This window comes from Miniopterus schreibersii, assembly GCF_964146895.1.
Source record: "Miniopterus schreibersii genome assembly, chromosome: 1".
Taxonomy (NCBI): domain Eukaryota; kingdom Metazoa; phylum Chordata; class Mammalia; order Chiroptera; family Miniopteridae; genus Miniopterus; species Miniopterus schreibersii.
In genome coordinates, this window is record NC_138101.1 from 150,819,050 (window position 1) to 150,841,450 (window position 22,401).

Consider the following 22,401-nt stretch of genomic DNA (forward strand, 5'->3'; position numbering starts at 1 on the left):
CTGAGGAAAGCTGTGCATACAGAGGCAGGCTGAGATTGGAGTCCCTGTCTGAAAGGGGGTCAGGCAAGAGGGTATGGCTAAAAATCCTCAGAGTGAACGCGGGCTCCATCCAAACGGCAATCAAATGAGCTTTCTATGGCTCTTGTGAGGAGTAACTGAAGAGCAGGGAGACGAGGTGAGGAGAGCTGAACACAGAGGGAGGGCTTAGGGCTTGTCTTTTTGTCCAAATGTGGTCAATCAGACAGCAGGTATTAGAGTTCAGCTAGTTCAGGCAAGTGTTAAAATTGTGCCTTACTCTTATGCTTGTAATGTTTTTCCTTATATCTGTACGTGGCTTGTGGCCTCACTTCATTTAGGCTTATGTTCAGACATCCTCTCTCCAGAGGCCCCGCCTGACCACCCTCTCCATGAGGACCATGTCCACTCCCATTGACCTCCCCCTTTACTTACTATCCCCTCACACTTATTATTGATTAATATATTATAGGCAAAATAATATTACCTGTTATATATTACAAGTAAATATATACTGTCCATATATCCACTGAAATGTAAACTCCCTGAAGGCAAGGACTTTGTCTGTCTTGTTCACTGCTCTATGCCCAGAACCTATAACAGTGCCTGGTATAAAACAGGTAATCAATAAATATCTGTTGAATAAATATATGAATCAATGAACACTACTAGAAGTTAATTCAGGAAGAATGACATTAAACTGGACAACAGCAGAATGGAATTAATCCCAATGATTCATGTTTGCTTTTAGGTGGTGGTAGAGTTGCATGTATGTGTTTTAATGTTTCTTTCTATAGTATAGTGAGGAAAGTAGCTTCTTGAGTGAGACATCTTGCCAGAGTTGTTAAAAATGCTAAGTGACAAACTACATGTAAAGCAGCTTTTTACACTGCTTGCTACATGGTAGATACTAAATTAATCGTGGGTATCGTAACTGTTTCCCGCAGCTGCAAGCAGCAGCACCATCATCAGACAGGCAGAGCCTAAGCTTTCATACTTAGTAGCTCTGAGGGAGAGGTGTGTATGTATATGTATACATCTGTATGTGTGTGTATATATATATATGTATGTGAGTGTGTGTATATATCATGCCCCAAAATAATGATTGAAAATGGTTAAATATATCAGTTTGTTTGGTGGGAGGATACATTATCGACCAAGTAAACTGATCGCATTTGTTGAGTTTTGACTGTGGGTAGAATTCTGTTTCCTAGAGCAATGAAGAGAGATACAAAAAAAAAAAAATAGATGGCCCCTACTTTACAGAAATTTATATCTTATAAGTGAACAAGGCAGACACGCTAGGGAAAAAAATATTAGGAAATCTTAGAGATGTTGGAAGAATAATGTGGAAAACAGCATATCGTAGTTGAGCCCACTAGCTCTCTCAGCCCCGCGTTCAACGAAGGGCAGAATGGCAAGGAATGAGAATGGAGATTGGGTACCGTCCAAAGGGATCCCCAGGAAGAGCATGTTGGAGGTGTCCAGCATGATGCGCCGCATGAGAGTCAGCACGTCCACAGTGCCCGCCTCGCTTCTGACCTCCTCCAGCCTGTCCAGATGCCTTATGATAGACTCAGCACAAATTGTCACCATGCGCACGAGGCAGGGGCCCGACAGAGCTGAAGGGAGTGAATCAGAGAGGGAGCCATCGTGAGCTCTGGGACACACACAGTCAGGCGAGTTCGGCTTTTTATGTTTAGAGCTTAATCGTCCACAATTTTTTATTCAATAACTGGGTGGAAATTTTCATATTCTTTTTATACTTTTCTTTAATCTCCTAGTTTTATATAAGAATGTATCACCATTATTGTTAAAAATGAATGAATGAATCTCATTTTAAGCAAACTATTCAAAATTACATTTTTCATGCTATAGCAAATCATTTGTGAGATTGCAATGAAACATTTGGTACTGTGGTCATAAATCACAAAACAGTGTTTCCTTCATACTTACTATATATATTTTCCTCTAAAGAAGATTTGGCTTTGTCCAGGGTGATACTTATTTTATGTTTCAACAGGTGGCAGGATATTGCGACAGAACTAGTCAAACTGGACCTTAACTATTTTATCTAAGATGCTTCCTTTTAAATTTAGTTTATACGTTTAAAATGCTACTCTTATAAGTTACCAAAAGTGCTCTTCTCTTAACTTTGGTTTTTCTTCAAACTACTAGATTTATTGTATTCAACCAGTGTCATAACAGCTAAGCAATTCTATACATCAAATCCGTAGTATATAGTGGCCCTTATAACATATTTGTTGAATAGAGCAATGCGCGAATGGATGATGAATGGATGAATGAATGAGTGAACGAATGAAAACAGGTAGAGTGCACTAGCTCTGATCTCACCCTTTGTTCTGCTCCTGACTGTCTGAGCAGCTAGTGGCCTCTGATGGTAGGTGATCTCTCTTGAGATTTTAACTCTTAAAGTCCCCCTTTCTTTCTCTGTTGTAAGTTTCTTTAAGCTTGAGAGTAATCTCTCTTTTTTATGTTTTTTATTATTCAGACTTGCTGTTAAAGTCAGAGTCCTTGAAATGCAATGAAAAATACTGGGGAATTTTGTAGGCATAATTCTCTGTTAAAAAAAAAATCAGCTGCAGAATCCCCTCCTCCCCCCCCCCCAAGGCAGACTATGCAAATTAAGGAAGAGGGCCTGGTGAGTGGTCCTAGATTCCTAAGATTTTTACTTAAATGTAAAAAGAAAAGGTTGCATTTGTGGCATACTTCCTGACAGTAGGAAGGACTTGGCAAGTATGAGAGGCCAGGATGCTGTTCCCTGGGTGACTGTCATATCCACAAGAGGGACAAGTGATTCCTTAATGACTCAGCACTTTGTGTGTAAGGGTTGGTTTTGAACATCACTGGTGGTTTTCTCCCAGGCCGTGTGATTTGCCTTTATGTCCAAGAGCTTGAAGCCAAATTTCAAACATATAAACAAAATGTAATTGCTTACAGGTAGTGGTATGAGGTAGATATGATTTTAATTTTTACAATCTGCTTAAAAGAACTGAACTTTACCCAGTTCTAAAAATAATTTGAGCAAGTAATCAGTAATTGAGCAAGTAACCATCCATATAGACAACTCTCTTGGCAGTTTCAGGAAACACAGGCTATTTCTTGGCCCTCTCATTTCATTCCTCCCAGGATGGGTCCTGGCCTAAGCTGAACTTTAACTATTTCTCCAGACACACCCAGTGAGTCAATATCTTCATTAATATTACTACTTTAGATACCAAAATCTATTCCAGACTTTCTACTATATCAGAAAAACCAACAAGGAGCCTAACTCTAGAAAAAAAATTCATCAAGGAGTGCTTTGGGCTCTCATTGGTTACTAAAAACGTCACACACAGCCCTAGCCAGTTTGGCTCAGTGTTAGAGATCAGCCTGTGGACTGAAGAGCCCTGGGTTCGATTATGACCAAGGCACGTACCTCAGTTGCAGGCTTGAAGCCCAGCCCTGGTCAGGGCGAGTGCGGGAGGCAACCAATCAATGTGTCTCTCCCACATCAATGTTTCTCTTTCTCTCTCTCTCTCTGAAAAGCAACAGAAAAAAATATCCTCAGATGAGGGTTAAAATAAATAAATTAAAATGTCACACACAGCAGTGAATTTTCAATAAACAATTAGCCCTCTATTTTTGGCATTTAATTTGGAATAGTTTTGTAATGTTTTCATTAGAAAATCTGACCTTCCGTATATATATGGCTAATCTAAAAACCACAAAGACTTTTTATTAATCTCTTAGTACTGTGGATTCTTCCTTCCTTCCTTCCTTCCTTCCTTCCTTCCTTCCTTCCTTCCTTCCTTCCTTCCTTCCTTCCTTCCTTCCTTTCTTTCTTTCTTTCTTTCTCTCTCTCTCTCTCTCTCTCTCTCTCTCTCTCTTTCTTTCTTTCTTTCTTTCTTTCTTTCTTTCTTTCTTTCTTTCTTTCTTTCTTTCTTTCTTTCTTCGATATTGAGAGTATGTTTACTAAACCTAGGGACAGTGAAACAAGGAAAGGCTTAGGATAGAAGAAGCAACAGGAGAGAGCCTAGGCAGGGCGCTCTTGGCTCTCTAGGAATGTCATAGGAAAGAAATGAGCCTAGGTGGGGCTGAGGAAAGGGGGCCTTAGAGATAGGTTCAGGGAGTTAGCCTGGGAAGAGTTGCTGCTGCCCATTGCTTCCCTGGTTGCAAATCTCATGGGGACCCTTAGAGTTTAGGAGATGCATGCCTGAGAAGGAAGAAGAGGGGGAAGGGAAAGGTGAGGCAGAGCAGGACCGATTCTCCTTTTAACATCTATGTAGGTGCCCTCCCCTCCATCCACCCTGCGTCACTGCTGTAGCTCTTAATTGTTCTCACTGCTCACGGTCATGCTTCCTTCCAATTAATCATTCACTCTGCTACCAGAGAAGATTTTCTAAAACACAAATATGTTCATGACCTCCTGCTTAAAATCTTGAATGATTTCCCTGTAGCTTCTGAGATTAGCTCAGCCCCTTAACCTTACTTAGCACAGGAGTCTTTGGTGGCTGGCCCTGCCTTCCCCTTGGCCCCACTTGCATGGATATGTGCAGGCATGTACCCATGCAAGGTCCAAGGGCCTACTGACAGCTCCCTGGACAGGGCATGCTAGCCTGTCCTTTTCTGACTTGGAGTATCCTGTTCTTTCCTCCTGTGGAATGTAATAAGGATCACACTTTTTAAATTTAGGCAGCTTTTACCTTCTCTGAAAACTCATTATAAGCATACACTTTTCTCAGTGTGCTTTAGGTGGCCCATTGGTCTGTGCTGTGTACTTTCTGCACACATCTCGACTATAACACATCACTGAGGATGGTGTCTGAGGTACTGATCTGCCACTCTGCTCCCTCCCGCATTATAAATTCCTTGAAGGCAGAGACCATATCGTATTTCTTATTGTGTTCTGGGCACCTAGTTTAATGATGAGAAGAGAGTAGTTTGTTAAACAGATGGATGAGTTTAGAGATTCTATTAATTCTCACATATCAGAATAGAGAATAATGGTACATGATAGTTAACAGCTCCTAAATACTAGTTCACATATTTCTAATACACCTGGGCCAAATGACAAAGTAAAATAAAACTTACATTTCTATAGGATCTTTGGGAATCAAATCCACAACCTGTAATCTTAATCCTGTACTCTTTTCATTAACCTATTCTGCAATTTTGTCAGGCATAAGAAAATTTATCTGCCCCAAGACGAATAGTAGGCAGAATGATAGTCCCCTAAAGTTGTCCAGACCCTAATCCCTAGAACCTATTAATATGGTACCTTACATGGAAAAAGGGACTTGGCACATATCATTAAAATTAAGGACCGTGAGAGGGGGAGTATATTATGGATTCTCTGGGTGGGCCCACCTAATCACGTAAGTCCTTAAAAGCAAAGAACCTTTCTCAGCTTAGGTCAGAGTTTGAAAGAGATATGATAACAGAGGGATGGTCAGAGAGATGTGATATGAAAAGGACTCAACCCACTATTGCTGGCTTTGAAGACAGAGGAAGGGGCCACAGGCCAAGGAATGTGGGTGGCCTCTGAGGCTGGAAAACATAAGGAAACAGATTCTCCCCTGGAGCCTCCAGAAAGAAACACAGCCCAGTCAACACCTTGGTTTGAGCCCAGTGAGACCCATGTCAGACTTGACATACAGAACCATAAAATAACATGTTGTGTTAAGCCACAAAGTTTGTAGCAATCTGTTACAGCAGCAAGAGGAAACTAATACAACAGTCTACAATAGAGTTGTGCCAAGTCTTGGTGATGGGCAACTCTGTAGAGGGGAATCAGCACCCAGGGGGAACAGGCATAGCTTTTCCCTGTCTCAGCAGCCACGCAGGAGGCATCTAGGTTCCCTACAAGGCTGACTGGAGGAAAGAATGTTGATTGTGCATGGTCAGTCCTAAAATCCATCCAGCTCCAGTTCCCACCACTGACAACATTTCCAAGGCATGACTATGTTCCTTGGTGTTAATGTCAAAGCCTGATCATGTATATCCCCCAACAGCTTCATGTCCAGCAGGATATGGTAAAAAGGGAACTCACTAGATAAGGAGGCTTGGGATCTGGTCTCTGTTCATCCATTACTCACTATGTTGGACAAAAATCACAGACTGTGAAACTCAACTATAAAACTCAGAGGCTGGATGAGGCAACATATAGAGTCCTTCCCAGTTCTAAAATTCTCTAATTTTATTCACAACTTGCTTTCTGTTAAAACATCTGGGATATAAGTCAGTGATTCAGCAAACACCTTGCTGTTTAAATCAAACATATGGCAGAGACACTCAATTCCTAATTGAAATAATCCTAAGTTTAGAGCTCCATCTCTTCTTCACATTCATAAAACTGCTTTGTGTCTTAACAGGAGGGACAGACGTGGTGGTGGTTAAAAACGTGGGCTCTGGGGCTGTCTCCTGGTGTTGGGATCATGGGCAAGTTACTTAACCTCCTTATGCCTCACCTTTCTCATTTGTAAACTGTAGGTGATTAGAGTATTTTACCACCTGGGGTTGCTATGGGATTAAAATATCACATGTTTGGAACAGTGCCTACTATACACTAAATGTATAATACATGTTAGTTCACGTCATTATTTCAAAACTGTGAAGCAGCAGAATTTAAGAAAGATTCCCAAAAGAGGCACATTCATAGATAAGAGCAGGAGGCAGCCAGGATTACCTTTTGTGAAGAAAGGCCGAACAACTTTCCAGAGGTCTGGATTATTGTTAAATATGATGCCATTCTCGTGCATGCCGATGCACTGCAGCCCAAGTTTGCTGCCGAATCGGGAGATGTAGTGATTGTGCTTCATTACGTGGAACATACTTGAGGACCTGCAGAGAAAGCAAGTTGTGGTGTTACTTCTTAAGGGTCAGGAGAACTCCTGGTGATGACTTTGACTACACGTGGCTCTCTTAGCGAATCAATGAAGGCGTATTCTCAGGTGAGGATTAAAAAAATAAGTCAATAAATAAATGAAAATAAAAAGGGGCAGAGTGGTTAGCAGAGAAAGAGTAGTGGTTTTCTGCAGTGCAACTATGGGAGAGGTGAAGATAGCTGAGGCAGGGCAAACTGCCATTAGTCTGTGTTTCAGTTGTGTGGACAGGACGGGAGCCAAGCCATGTATCCAAGTTGCCCATGTGTGTGCCCTGATGGGGATCTGCCACAGGCAGAGCTGAAGAGATACAGCTCTTGACTTTGGGGCTTGAGAACTAAACCGCACAGGTCTGCCAGGTGAGTTAAAATTGATCCCCCAGAGCTTTTTTCCACCTGAGATTATAAGTTATCCCATGTTTTTGAGACCAGAGTGGAGTTCAGAGACAGATCTTAACATTGGAAAGGGACTACACATTTGAGCAGAGCAATAGGAAGAAAATATGCACATTATTGCAAGAAAGCAACATATTTATAAACATCTCTTTGCTATTCCAAAAGAGCAAAAACCTGGGTATTTTCTGGTGTGCAAATGATAGAAAATGCAAAGTAAACGTGCGGTGCCCAATAGTGCAAATTCAAGAAGCATAAAATATCATCGGTGCTATTGTCATTTTAGATACTGCTGTTATTTTTATTTTTATTTTTATTTTGGTGAACTGAATGTTTATTCAAGTTTTTAGGTGTTCACTGCAACTTTGGTTCTTCCTCCTTGCTTCTCCACTGAGATTTTATTTTTCAACTGTAAATTCTCTTACTATGGGGGTTTTCTGAACATATAACCCTCAGAGATGGGGCGTGGCTGCTGTGGTCCATGCAACTAGTTTTTGCGCAGCCCAGTCCTTACCCTGGGCTTGGAGTGGCGGTCTTAACACTTGTTCCTCCCTGTCAAAGTTGTCACTTGGCTCCTAAAAGGATGACTTTGCCTTAATGAGGTTGTTTTGTTAATGCCTGGGAAAAACACATTCTCATGGAAGACATTGGGCCAAAAGAGCTCTGTGCTGGCTGAGGGGATTAGGCTGTGGGCTAACTATTAGCCAGACCCTCACATTTGTGATGGATTCCACAGTCCTATTTAAACTTCAAAAGAAAGCCCCTGAAATAATGGCAGGGCCAGAAAATGAAAACAGAATTATTACATGCATAAATTATTTATGGGGGGAAAAAATCTTATGTTCAAATCAAAACACTCTGTATTAAGTAAAATGTTCTCTTGATTTGAGTCCAGATAACATTCATCAAATGATCCTGAGATTTGGACAAGTTTCCTTCGTCCTAGAAACAAAAACAGAAACAAAAATCCAGATGCTTCTATTTATATTCCAGGGAATTAATTTGACTGACAAACAGCTGCAGTTTTGTCCCGTGTAGAAGAATCATGCTATAGAGAAGACTGAAATTCTTACCAGATTTCAGGCCTCTAGCTTCCCTTACCTTCCCCTACCTCATTCTGTAATTAAGGCAGAAAGTAATACTTTGTACCCTCTTTATTCACAGATTTCTATCTAAAAATGTTTAGTGCTTAGAGACGAGCAGAACACTATTTTTCTGCTCCGACCCCTGAGCTTTGTGAACTGCATCAACCACGCTGGCCTGTCCGGCCGTTTGAGGTATTGCTAGTCAATTTTAAAAAGAGAACGAGAAGCCTCGAACTTAAACCCCACGAAATGTTAGTTAATCAAGACCTAACTTTTGAAGTCAATGTGTCCTTTAGGGGGCACCCACACCTCAGTTATTCGGAGTCAGAGGCTCAGCCTTGGCAAAGGACAAAGCTGTCAAGACAGAAGCGAGAGGCACAGCAAGCCAAGCATGAGCGGCAGGCAGAGCAATTTGCGGCAGGCAGAGCAATTTCAGCCAGGCCTTTGGTCAGGAGCAGGCTGGCTTTATCTAACCCGGGAAACCGGGACAGCCACTACGAGAAGGCTGGTGAAGAACCAGGGACCCAGCCCAGAGCTCTCCAGGCGCCCAGGAGCGCGTAGGGACCTCGCCCACCTGTGCACACACTGGGACACCAGCTGGGGGAGATGCTGTGCTGACAGCTTGGGAGAGGGAGGATTTTTCTCATCATGAGAGACTGAGGGAGTCCTCAGGCTCAGAAGGGATAGTGGGTAGTGTTAGTTGTCTGGTAACTGGAGTGATTTTTCTTCTTTAAACATAACTAAAGTCAAAAGATAGCTCCAGAGATAGCAAACCTATTGTCTATTTAAAATGGAAAGGAGCCAGGAAATAAGTTCCTAAGTGGTAAGTGTTCTGAGTTTAAAGGACTCTAAGGTCTGTGGCCAGGCTTAAGAGTGATGAACACTAGAAATAAGGAGGCGACAGTTAATGGAATAATTGGTCCCCCAACATTTAGGAATACTTGCCTGTCTGTGCTTGAGGTTTATGCTCCATCAACCCTGTCACCTTTTTGCTGTCTTTTGCCCTTCTAAAGTCCTCACTTACCCAGCTTAAATACCGGGGTCACTGCAAGAGGGAACTGATTGTAACCACCCTAACCAAGTGATCAAATTTAGTATCATTAATAGTGGGACAACCTTTCCTTGTCTCTTTTAAAAAATATGTTTTTTATTGATTTCAGAGAGAGGAAGGGAGAGGGAGAGAGGTAGAAACATCAATGATGAGAGTCACTGATGGGCTGCCCCCTGCATGCCTCCCTGCTGGGGATCGAGCCCACAACCTGGGCATGTGCCCTGACTGAGAATGGAACCATGACCTTCTGGTTCATAAGTCGATGCTCAACCACTGAGTCACACCAGCCAGGCTCCTTGTCTCTTGATGGGAAGCAGTATGAAGTGCCTGTACTACCAAGGAAGTATTATTACAAAAATGTTTAACATGAATCTAATTAAGCCTTTAGACCTAATTTTCAATTTATAGGAAATACAGGGAATAGAGAAATATGTGAAATGACACCATAATGAAACAATGTGAGAAATTCAGAATGTGTGGCAGCCAGCCTACAAGACAACTGTCCTGGTCTCTTCAAAAGATCAATGTTGGGGGGAATAGGAGGACTGCTCTTTTAACTGTCCTGTTCATTTGAACATTTTCTCAATAGAAAGTTTGAAAAAATATTTTATTGTCAATCATTAAAGTCACTCTCTTCCATGCATACTCAACTCCCTTCACCCTCTCCTTACTTTGTCATAGTTGTCTGGTAAAACCTCAGCCCTGGCTAAATCCAATTCTTAGCTTACTCTGTGCTTGCACCTGGTAGTCGAATAGGGCTGGGAACACCCCCCAACCCTGCCCCCCACCCACCCTCTCACACACATACACACACACCGGCTGACAGGTCTCAGTTACATTTAAGTGAGCCCTTTGTGTGGCTGGCAAGTCTACTACATTTCCCTAGCCCATTCACTCACTCTTCTGTTATATCCTGCCTCCTCTCTCTTCAAATGTTCCACTTCCTCCCCCTCAGTCTCACTTAAAGACTTTATTGCCAGTTTTACTGAGAAAACAGAAGCAACTAGAATCTTTGCAAGCTCTAACCACCAGGATCTGTACCAATATACTAAACCTTCCCTCCTATTACTGTGGATGAAATTCCTACTTTATGGAAAGCTGCTTGGAAAAGCTATTTACACCCGCTGCCTCCAATTCTTCTACCCCCATTCTCTACTCCAGTCAGACTTTTGCCTCTACCACTCTCGTGTCCCCACCATGCTCTTGTCAAGGTTACCCGTGACCTCCCTATTGCTAGATGCAACACTCAGATCTCTGTATTCACATGGCATCGTTAACACTTCCCTCTTCCCTGATATGTATTTGTCACCTGGCTTTCCGACCGACCACCATCCTCTCCTGGTTTCCCTTTCTCTATCTAGCTCCTTTGCTACTTTCTGACTACGGTAGAGGATCTTGTGGACCTCAAGAAGGAATATATCTGCCAAGAAGGACTCCTTGTGGTTAACTGGGCCCAAATTCATAGAGTCTAGCAGCCATTGTTACATGCACACTGCATATCAGGGAAAAGCCACAGACAGTGCCAAGCCCCCTCCACTGTGTTCCTGCTCACTGAGCCAACCTTATAAAGGGGTTACGGGAATCATATTTTGAACTGAGACCTGCCCTGTCCAATCAGAGCTGCATGGCTTTCTCCCTCACTTCCTTTAGATCTTTAAATCCTCATTTGCATCTTTACCAACCAATGAAAACGGCTCCATAAGACCAATCAGGATGTGCTATTGCAACCAATAAGAACAGTGCTATTTGGACCAATCAAACAATGCTAATTTGGATTTCTCATTTGCATAAAATGGATCAATCAGGGATCAGGGTGAGCACTTTATTTAGATAAGTGGGCCTCCCCTTTGTCTTGGATGAGTGCACTTTCAGTTTCCATTGGAGGCTGCCTTGCCCTGGTTTGCAAACTGATTATCTCAATAAAGTTACTCCTTTTACCACACTCCTTGTACCGCACCACACCTGTTGGCTTTGGATTGGTGATGGTGAAGTTTTGTTGACAGTTTAAGGCTCAGACCTTGCTTTTCAACATCCCACTCAGATGTCTGCTAGACCTGTCAAGTCAAAATGTCTGAAATGGAATCAATCCTGGTTTCTCCCCATCCCAAACTTGTTCCACCTGTCTCACGTAACTCAGCATCTTCCTTCTTCCAGGTGTTCAGGCAAAAACTGTGGCATCACCTTGACTCTCACACCCAGTATCCAGTCTGCTAGGACCTATTGGCTTTGCCTTCAAAATACACCCAGAATTTTACCTCATTGTCGCATCACCCTACTGCCCTCACCTGGACCAGACGCCATCATTTTTTGACTAACTTCTCGCTTTATACCCATCCCTTGTCCCCTTTCCTAACAGAGAAGCCAGAATGATTCTGCTGAAACATGAATGAGTCAGATATGTCACTCTTCTGCTTAAATTTCTTAATGGTTTCCATCTCAGGGTAAAGGCCAGAGTTATTACAATGGCCTTCAATGCCCAACAAGATGGGTTTCCTATTCCCTCTGTAACCCTGTCTCCACTACTCTTCCACTAGCCACGCTGGTATCCTTGTTGTTCCTCAAATGTTTCAGACAGGCTCCCACCTCAGTGCCTTTGCATTTGCTGTTCCTTTTGTCTGGGATGTTTTTCCTCTAGGTTTCTGCATGGCTTTGTCCCTCACTTCTTTTAGGTCTTTATTTAAATGCTGTCTTCTCAATGAGGCCTGCCTTGACCACCAATTTACAATTGTGCTCCCATCCCTGCAACAGGCCCTCCCCATTTCCCTTCCCTACTTTACTTTTCTGTGTAGCACATATATACCTGATAATTTTGTGAGCAACCATCCTGGTTTGCCTGGGATTGTCCCAGTTTCAGCAATAAAAGCCCCACATCCTGGGAAACCCGATAGTGCCAGGCAAACTGAGACAGTCAGTCACCCTACTGATATACTTTACATTTTACTTGTTTATTATTGGTACATTAACAATATAACTATATTTCTCTATGGCAGTAGAGATTTTGGCTGATTTGTTTATGATACCCAGGGTACATAGTAAGTTCTCAGTAAATACTTATTTAATGAATAAATGGAGGGACAATAATAATTATAAGTTAGGATCATATTCTCAACAAATATGTTTAAAGAATAAATGAATAAATTTCCTATAAATTTATACATATTAGAACATGTACTACTGTAACCCTAATTGGTATGTTAATTGCTAACATATATGCAAATATGACCCTAATTAGCATGTCAGTTGCAAATTCTGCTTTATGGATGCTATTCATAATTCTTTTTTTTGTATTCATGACAAAAAATAATATATACACGACATACAGTGTCATGCACAGCTTCTGTAGACCCTCGTTAATTTAGCACCTATCTGCTTGGGGAATTGTGCATACTTTACCTACAGATGATTAGATGGACCTTCCCCCAAAGCCTGGGTGCGCAGGCCACATCCCAGCGGCACTCATGCCTGCCCAGCCCCCACCCCGCCCCGAAGTTCTGCAGTCCTCACCACTTCGGGACTAAAGTGGTTAGAAAAGTTGGGCCATAATCTCCACACAGTTATAATGACTACAGATCTCAAACTTTTCAAAAGAAGAAAGATCTGGCAAACTATTCATATAAAAATAAAAAGCTTTCTGAGGTCCAATGGGGCCTTTTCAAGAGGTACAGGTAGTTCTGGAAGGGACCTGAAGAACAGGCAAGGAAAGGAGGAAGGGACAAACATGTCCTAGTCCTGTGGGGGGGCTCGGCCCTTAACAAAACTGAGCGGCTCAGAGGCAATTAAAAAGAACACAAAGACTCCAACCAGTGAAAAGCCTGTGAGGACAGGACAATGAAAGAACTGGGAGAGCTGAGGGGAGGGCAGGATGGGTTGTGTCCACGTCTCCAGCGTGAATCAGCGCCTGACTTGGTCAGGTAGCTAAGGTGACTTTCCTAATTAAGACAGCAGATGGCAGGATGCCACCCACTCCTCCCTGTAATGAGGGTCCCACTTCAGGAACTGGCTTTGGGCTTCCAGGGAATTTATCTGGTGATCTAAGCATCTAGGATCTGAGAGTGATTTTTATTCTGGTCCCCAGATCCTTTCTCACATGCGTCCTTCTTCATTTCTAGTCTTACATGACCACTACCTGAGCTAGACCTAAGGCTAGCACAATAAGACAAAACCGCTCCCACTCTGCTTGGCTGCTTCCCCTGGCCCCAGGGAAAGGCCCCCTGCTCTGGAAGCTTCTTGCCTTCTCTCCTCTCTCTAGCTCCTCAGCACATTGGAATCACCCGGAGAGCTCTAAACAGTGCTGATGCCTGGCATTGGGGTTTTTAAAGCTCTTTGAGTACTTCAGCGTGCAGCCTGTGTGAGAAACACTGCTCCAGATCCTGAGCTGCAGGCAGTAACTTTTTGCATAAATATCCTATGGGTCACTTCACCTGTCTGCTGGGGGAAATAAGTGACAAGGAAGGCAGAAGCTGACGTGAGGGCTGGAAGGCAACTTGCTGTGCCGGGGGATGAAGGAGCAGGAGTAAATGTTCCAGTCCCCCAAGCCCAAATGTCATCAGTCCCAGGACATTCTGAGACTGCAGTCAGTTGCAAAAGTGAGTAAAGCATTGATTTTTAAAATGAGAACATAGCAAGTTCACTTCCATTTGGCTGACCAGAGTTCAATAGCCCAAGAAAAGTGAAATCCTAGAGTAATTATGTCCAGCCGTGAGAGTGCGGTTCTCAAACTTGAGTGTGCCTCAAAATCACCTGGAGGGCTTGTGAAAACACGGAGATGTTCTTATTTAGTGGGTCAGGGTGGGGCCCAAGAATTGCATTTCTAATAAGTCCCAGGTATGTTGGTGCTACTGGTCGAGGGACCACACTTTGAAAACCACTGCTTTAGAGTCCTTTCACAGTGAACCTAATGAAACGACATTTCTATCTGAAGCTCTTTACACTTAGCTGTATAAGGTTGGTCTGCCTTAAAAGCACAACACCACCAAAATGAAGGAACAGAAAAAACCCAGGCAAAAAGTGAGGTGTTAGATTGTTCAAATATAACTACGGGATAGTTCAGGGAATTGGGTTTTGAGGATACCATGCTATTTTATGAAAATGATGTCTGTAATCTTGGCCTGAAAAAAATCAACATAGTTTCCAGAAGTGCTTCACTTTACTCTGGGCAATAGTCTACATATCTAAACAAATAATGCTAATAAATCAGTAAGCCACCCTGGTCACCTTAGTTTGTGGGTAAAGCCTCATTAGAAATTATAAATATAAAAATTCATTAATGAGACAGTGTTGGCAAAGTTGCCAAAAATCTAGTAAAGATAGCTGAAAGTCTAGTCAAATATGCTCTCTCTGAAATTCTGCATTTTCTATGATTACTAAATAAGAAAACTAGTATTTCACAAGGCTACTACTATACGATCAGTGCATATTTGATTAAATCTGGAGTGAATTCAATCTGCTTAAGTTATCTGGAAAATACAACAGTGAGGGGCATCATTTCTTCGAATAGACGGTCGTGCCCCTGCTTTGTTTAAGATCACGCAGCGAGGACACTGGCATGCAGTCATAGCTAAGACAATGTCATGTGGATGGCGTCTTTCTCTGTTGTCTACCCTTCTAGAGGTGCCCAGTGGCCTGGCATTAGCGTCTCTGTTGTCTACCCTTCTAGAGGTGCCCAGTAGCCTGGCATTAGCGGCACATTAGCAAACTGGTACAGTCAGATTTTTGTCTCAGGCACGCCTAGGAAAGCAGGAAGGATAATGCCTGCTCTGAAGTATGTTTTGTCGAAACCAAACCATCTAGATTCTCTGCATTCGCTGATTAGAGGGGTTGGAACCTTTCCAGGCTTTCCAGAGTTCTTTATCTGTGCACCTCTGCCTCAGGCAAAGCCCTTGTCCCACTCGTTTATGGGGTTGGGGTGTTACCTAGGAATATCTCACTTCACTGAAGTAGTAAAAAATAGCCTTAGGAACAAAGATGGTAAGATATCAAAATAAGTTTGTTTTTGAGTAGGAAAACCCCCAGCTTTGACTTTTAAACTGGGCATATATGATATAACCCACGGGCACAAACAATAGTGTGGGGAGGGCCTGGGGGGAGGTGGGGGCTCAGATGTGGGGTGGAGGGGATCAGTTGGGGGGGAAAGGGGGATAGCTGTAATACTTTCAACAATAAAGATAAATTTAAAAAATACAGGTCTCTGATTATTAAGAGACTTACTTGCTGATAATGAGTGTTTCCTCTCCACACACCCAGACTCTCATGAACTCCCCATACATCTTGTTGTAGTAGTTGCAGGCACTGCCAATCCCCATCCACAGGAACCTGAAGTGTGAGATGAGGGGCCCAATTCCCATGCAATAGCCGGGACCTAGGAACACCAGCAAGGACAGTCAGCATTCCAGTAACACCAGAAAGAGCAGCTGCTTTATGTTACGGATGTTCTTAATTCTTTTATACCTAAGTGTTTTTTCACATCTTCTGATGTATACCTGTGAAGCACTAAACAAAAACAAATTTAAAAATAAACCAATAAGCTTAGCTAGAAGCTCTTTCCCCCTCCAGGAATAAAAAGTAATTCACTGTCCACACCTTACCAACTCCATTTGGCCTCAATCATTTCATTCAGAACGAGCCAGGGTATGTGTCTATCTTCCTGCCCTGTTAAATGGTGTTAATGAGATCAAATACAAGTTAATCAGTCCATCTAGTTACAAGCACAGAAACCAGGAAAGGAAAGGTGACAAGCTGACAGATCTGTCTGGCTGCCTAGCTTTGTCTGAAAATTTTTGGTTTAAATCCCCCAGTTGACCTAATGGGTGGGTTGGAATTAGGTTGTAGTTTTGATGTAACCTGTTAAAGTAAGAAAAACATGATCTGCAAAGATAATTTTCAAACAGAGAATATGCTTTTCTTTTCTATTTTCCCCTCTTCTTCAAAAAGGACTGAGTTTAAGAAAAGAATCTTAAGCTAAATCTCATTAGGCAAAATAAAGCTAAGACTTGAATTAGGCAGTGAGTCTGATCAGTTTTTAGAGCAGAGTTTCAGTGCTGCGATGTGGTTTCACTCAGCCACTTTCATCCTGGCTTATGTAGACTAAGGCAGAATATTTTTTAATTAATTGATTGATTTTTAGAGAGAGAGGAAAGGAGAAAGAGACAGAGATTGATGTGTTGTTCCGCGTATTTATGCATCCATTGGCTGGTTCCTGTATGTGCCCTGACCAGGGATCAAACCCGCAACCTTGGTGTGTCAGAACCATGCTCCAGCCAACAGAGCTACCCGGCCGGGACTGACAAAAGCAGAATTTTGAAGACAGGAATTCCGTGAACAGCTATGGAATTTTCTGTTGCTTATATCAGAGACCAAACTTGGTAGCTTGATTTTATCAGTGGTGGTAAAAAGTTAGACAAAGGCATTTTGGAATGATGTTAGGAACTTATTTATAAAGTAGTAGCTTTTCTAAATCTTTCTCCTTTAAATCCATTCTGTTGGTGAACTAGTTAAAAAGCCAAAACATGCACAACTGTGTGAGGTAGAACTCTCACTTTATGGGCAATGGTTGTGTAATAATAATCAAGATAATCTAAGCTTTTTCTTGAATCATGTAAGTTAGATGTTTAGTTCCAAATTTGGCAAACAAGGTTTAGTCCTAAACTATGCAATAATTGCATAATGTGGACAAGACTATTCACTTTTTTCCTTTAATGCGAAGGACTTTGTTCATATCTATGGGAGGAAAATATTTTCAAAAGGTTCTTAATCCTTTGTCCTAATAACACTATTATTATAAGTAGATGACTGACTTTATATAAAATAATTTCATTAAGTTCTTAAAAAAATTTAAATAAGCAGGTTTGATTGAATATGTGTTTCCTTAAAATATGAGACATGCTAATGTGCTATCAGTTGAAATATGTATAATAACAAAATACTGGGTGGTCACAGCTGAAACATTGTAGATGATCAATAAATGTGTTCTGAGTGAATTTTAAAAATTAATTAGATGTGTGTATAATATAAAGAATAAACTTTTACATGTCATTCTTTTTTAGAGTATTTTAGATTGTATTTACATTTCGATAAAAATGAAAAGGTATCATTGTATCTGTTACATTTATTCCAAATGAGGTCAAACAGCTGGCTATTTGAGAGTAGATTTATTCAACATTTGCTTACTTAATACCCCAGGCTCATGGGAAACAAAGACAACAAAAAATTGCAAAATCAAACAGTTATAACACAATATGATCCTTTCATTTACACTCATATTTTACCCCTTCCAGCTGGAGAGAAGAAAGCTCCAGGAGGGGAGAAACTTCAGTAGAATATTAGGGAAATATTTTTGGTTGCAGCCACATATTAGCTGCTCTCTGCTTCCCGGGTTTGGGGATGCCTCTCTAGGCATGCAGCAATTGCAGGAGCAGTAAATGCTTGACTGCAATTTTGTAGAGAGACAGCCTTTGTGAAGACAACAACTGGGACCTCTTGCCTGCTATCTAATCATGAAGCTGTTGTGTGAAATGCATTTCACACTAAGTATACACCCTAGAGAAACCCGCACACATGAATGTTCATAGCAGCACTATTCTCAATAGCCCCAAACACCTTTCAACAGAAGAAACAGTAATTGAACCATGAGATGTTCGTGTAACTGCATATCGTGTGAACTACAGCTGCAGGCCACCACGGGGATGAATCTTACAAGGATAAAATTGAGCAAAAGTAGCAAGAGAGAAGAGCAAATAATGTAGGATTCGATTGCTGAAACCTTTAAAGCTAGGCAGTATTAAACTACATTGTTTGGGGATGTGAAATTAGGTGGTAAAACTGTAAAAAAGCAGGGAGTGATTGTCACCTAACAGAATTATGTTTACCTCAGGGCGAGGGAGAGGGTGTGATTGAAAAGGCACAAGGGACATTTTTGGGACTCTGCTAACATCCTATCCTATTTTTTGTCCTGGACTGTGATGACATATTTATTTGTGCACTATTCTGTAAAATATTTTCATAAGGGGAAAAAAGAGAATGTGTTGCTATGCACTTTCCCCTGTCCCCCCATGGAGATGTGGCGCCCAGAGCAGAGAGAGGCTCTGGAGGAGGAGACCCATGTGCAAGTTTGGGGATGCTGTGAGTTTGGGGGGAAGGGAGAGCTGCCAGGTGCCAGGTAACTGAATCCTGCACAGAGATTGGTGAACTTGGGGCATTTTCCCAGAACTGAAGCTTCTAAATCCTCTAAGTAGGAAGGGCCCTTTCCTCACCCAGACTCTCATAGCTCACCTGCCTGTGTGTGTCATCTCTGCCCGCCTGTCTCCCTCACTTCCCAGAGCCTGATAAAGCAGAGCCTCTCAGTACACGTGGGTCAAAGAAATTTAGATTTGAGTCCAAGTTTAATTACTTACTAGCCATGCAATATCTACTCTCTTTCAGTTTCAGTTTCTTTACCTGCAAAATAGGCAGAAACACACCCACTCCATCAGAGTGCCATGAGGATCACAAGAGAAAATAAGTGTGAAGTTGCTTTGTTGTAAACTGTAACTTAAACGTAAGGGCTTCGAATCATTATATCTTCTTAAGCCCCTTTGGCTTTCCCTGCCCCTGAACTTCCCCTAACCTGTAAAATCGAGAACCCAGAGAGCCAGTGATTTGAAGGAACTGGCCCAAGGAGTTGAGAAGTATTGGTCAGCAAGAACTACCCCAACAAGGCCAATTTCCTCACTTTTCCTTCCCTACCCAGGAACATGGGATCTCAGAGTCTGTGCCACTAGAGGATTCTGATCGGACCTCATGTGTTCAAAGGGAAAGCCCAGAACTAGAAACTTCCTGACCAGCAACATGATCATCCACATGGAATGTAGGACTTCTGGTTGCCCTACACACAAGTGCTTTCATTTTTCCTCCAGCTGGAGACCTGACAGGCCATTTCCCTTCTCTGTACTGTAACCTCTCACCGGGAAAATGGGGAGTTTGAGCTTCATGGTTTCTCCTACTTGTCAAAACAATTTGCTGGGCAAGGCAAATCGCCTCTCTGGGGCTCAGTTTCCCCTTCTGTCAAATGAAGGTGTTGGGCTCATATCTGTGGCTCTCAACCTTGGCTGTTCATGAAAAATCACTTGGGGAAATTTTTTAAAATATCAGCATGGGAGCCCCACCTCAGATGTGGCTGAGAACCACAGTACTACATGACCTATCAGTGTGTGATAGCATGGTGTCCCCGGCTCATGGTGGGGGACAGAATGAGCTGCCACCTAGGCTCCTGATCCAGAGCTTCAGGGGTGCCAGTTCTCATGCTTGCCCCCTAGACTGACCTCCTCACTCAAGGGCCCAAGGGAGTTCTACCACCACATGCAGCCTGAACATCTCAGGGGGAGGGAGTCTTGTTTAAAATGCACCCACCTCAACTCCACTATTGATGGAGCCTGACCTGGGAGCCCACTGGGGAAGAAGAAATTCAGTGAGAAAGGATTTCAAGTTAAAGACCATGGAGAATCTTCTCTCAGACCCCATTAGGGAGTAGAGAACAAAATTAATTAAATGTTCTGTTAAATTGGTCATCAAAAGTAACCTAAACTACCAGGCTGAATTAGATAGACAGGCAGTTCTCTGGAAATTCTTAAAGAATCCAGACACAGGGCACTGTGCACCGGCCCCATACTCTGTGATGAGGCCCCCCCATGCTTGGAAGTGTGTACTGACTATGCTCCTGAAATATAGCCTTACCTGCCATGTAGCATATGGGGTTGGGGACAGATGCCTGCCATGAGGAATGTTCACTGAAAACTAAAGAGCTAGTCTGATATTTCTGGTTAATTCTGAATTAATATGATAGTGGGTGAGTGGTGGGGGTTTCTATTGGATTTATCTGGATAATTATGTTATACTCTACTTTTGATCAACTCACAGATTGTGTTGAAGATTCTATCAGGGTGTGATGTTCAAAGGGAATTGTAGTGGTCCCCATTCTTCGACTGCTCAGGTCTCATCCAGCCCTTATGTGGGCACCATCTCACCCCTCCCCCTCCCAAGAATAAAAGAAAATGAAGAATGAGATGAAGAGAAGGCAGGGAGAAGGCATGAAAGAGGCAAAGTGGGAAGGAGAAGGGAAGGAGTCCAGAAGGCATTCTAGAGATTTTTTCACCTTGAGAGCAAAAGCAGAATGAATTTGAATCCAACAAATAAACAAAAAACACCTGGAATTTTATCTCACTCCTCCCAGTCTCAAACTTACCTTAAAGGCTTTGTGCCAAGTCTCCCTTACCAGAGCTAAGTACAGAGTAGAAGGGATTATCTAAGATATTTTAAAAATACTTTCATTTAAAATGTGCAGATGATTGGTATAAAAAATTTCACCTGAGTCTTCATTTGCTAATGTTGCTGTGGGTTTCAGCCATCACCCCAGGTTTGCTCTGTGTCTTTGACAACTTTTCCTTACCCTCACGGACCAAAAGCCCACATAAATAATCTCTTAAGATACAAAACTAAATGATGACTTACCTGGGATTGAAGATGTGTCCTCATAATTCCAAACCAGAAAGAGAAAGCCAGTGAGCAGCAGGATTGGCATGGTGGCAACAGGCATAGCTTCTGGCACCACGCTGGTGATGTTATAATGCGTTGGGTTCAGCATTTCCAAAATCATATTGTGTTCCTCTTTCCCAAGGGAAGCAAGTTAAAGTCCTGTGGGAATCAAAGGGGCCGAAAAATTAGAGAGTCCCCTAAGAGGTATATCTAGGACTCCTGTCCCTTTAGAAGATGCTGTACTGTGGAGAGCTGCACTGTTTTATAATGTGATTGGACGCTTAGACAAGACAAATTCGACTTGTGGGTACAAGTCAAAACAAGCAAGCCCAAGGCGGATCTTTTGGCTTGACCTGCAGCATTTCTGACCTTGATAGAGTCTCAGGTTCATTTAGACGCTTGGTCTGATAGAACCTTATCATCTTGCCCTTGAGTGGGTAGAGTGACTGAATTCCCAATTGAGAGCCAAATTTCTTACCAAAATACAAGGAAATGTAGCTTCTTCCAGAGGTGGAGTCATTCTGTGACTTCATCAGCAGATTTTGTGTAGGCAATCTTTTTCCCTCACAGCCAAATCAATGTGTGTTTTTTTAAAGCAGCCCTCAACACCCTTCCTTGTTCAAAATTGCTTTCCCCAAAGAATAAGCTTCTTCAGCAAGAACGTGTTTCTTGGTCATCAGAGAGGCATTCTCAGAGCCCCCCATTAGATTGTCTGTTGAATTCAATGTGACTCACTTAGGACAAGTGAGGCTTCAAATCTCTTGTATCACAGGCTGGATTAAGCAGTGCCCATGGTGGGCAATGTCAGAGGTAGTGGGAGAAAATGGGAGAGGAGGAACTAAGGAGAGGAGGAAGAGCAGGATGGGAAGGGGAAGAAAAGAAAGGACAGACCAAGCAGAGTGCCACCAGCAGTGGGCTCAGGTGCCACTCAGCAACCTCGCTGCTCACAGCAGCTAGCCTCCTGGGCAAGATGCTTTTTCAGTTTGATTTGCTGGCTCTGTTCTTCAACAACATGATGTTGAGTCTGTCTGGAAGGTTCGTAAGGTTTCCTAATACCTGCACTGTCAAGAGAGGGTTTCAGAGATGCTGGTTTGCTGAAGGTAACCTAGACCGAATAGATTTGTATGGTGAGGAAAGAGCGACCATTCAATGCAGTTCCCGGTGTCAGACGACTCCTTCAAGATTTACCTTCCCTTAGAAAGTGCCTGAAGTTTCCAGGACTTGTAATGCCTCTGAAACAGATTTTGGCTGGGTTTTATCTAGTAATAAAGTGCTAGATTCTTAGCCAGGGCTTCTAATTGGATTTCAAGGGCTCTGTGAACTCCCTGAAATGCTGCATAAAATGTTTTATCTGCTCATCTGCCCTTTTCAGGGGAAAGAAGCCAGAACTCCCATCGCATTCTTAAAGACTGTGTTCTTATAATTCTCCCAAGGCCCATGAGAGATCTTAATCATCCAACCAGAGGCCC

The 22,401-nt window shown here is 42.5% G+C and overlaps 1 protein-coding gene across 1 annotated transcript in view; it reads right to left on the bottom strand.

Moving 5' to 3' along the window:
* Nucleotides 1–21,178, bottom strand: part of CYP19A1 (cytochrome P450 family 19 subfamily A member 1) — a 31,887-nt gene extending 10,709 nt beyond the window's left edge. The window contains exons 1-4 of the mRNA XM_081142302.1: nucleotides 20,909–21,178; nucleotides 15,635–15,785; nucleotides 6,704–6,858; nucleotides 1,461–1,637 (exon numbers count right to left, since the gene is read on the bottom strand). Coding sequence (XP_080998428.1) covers nucleotides 1,461–1,637; nucleotides 6,704–6,858; nucleotides 15,635–15,785; nucleotides 20,909–21,053 — 628 coding nt within the window. The 5' untranslated portion in view covers nucleotides 21,054–21,178. The remainder of the gene's footprint in view (nucleotides 1–1,460; nucleotides 1,638–6,703; nucleotides 6,859–15,634; nucleotides 15,786–20,908) is intronic.
* Nucleotides 21,179–22,401: the final 1,223 nt, after the last annotated feature.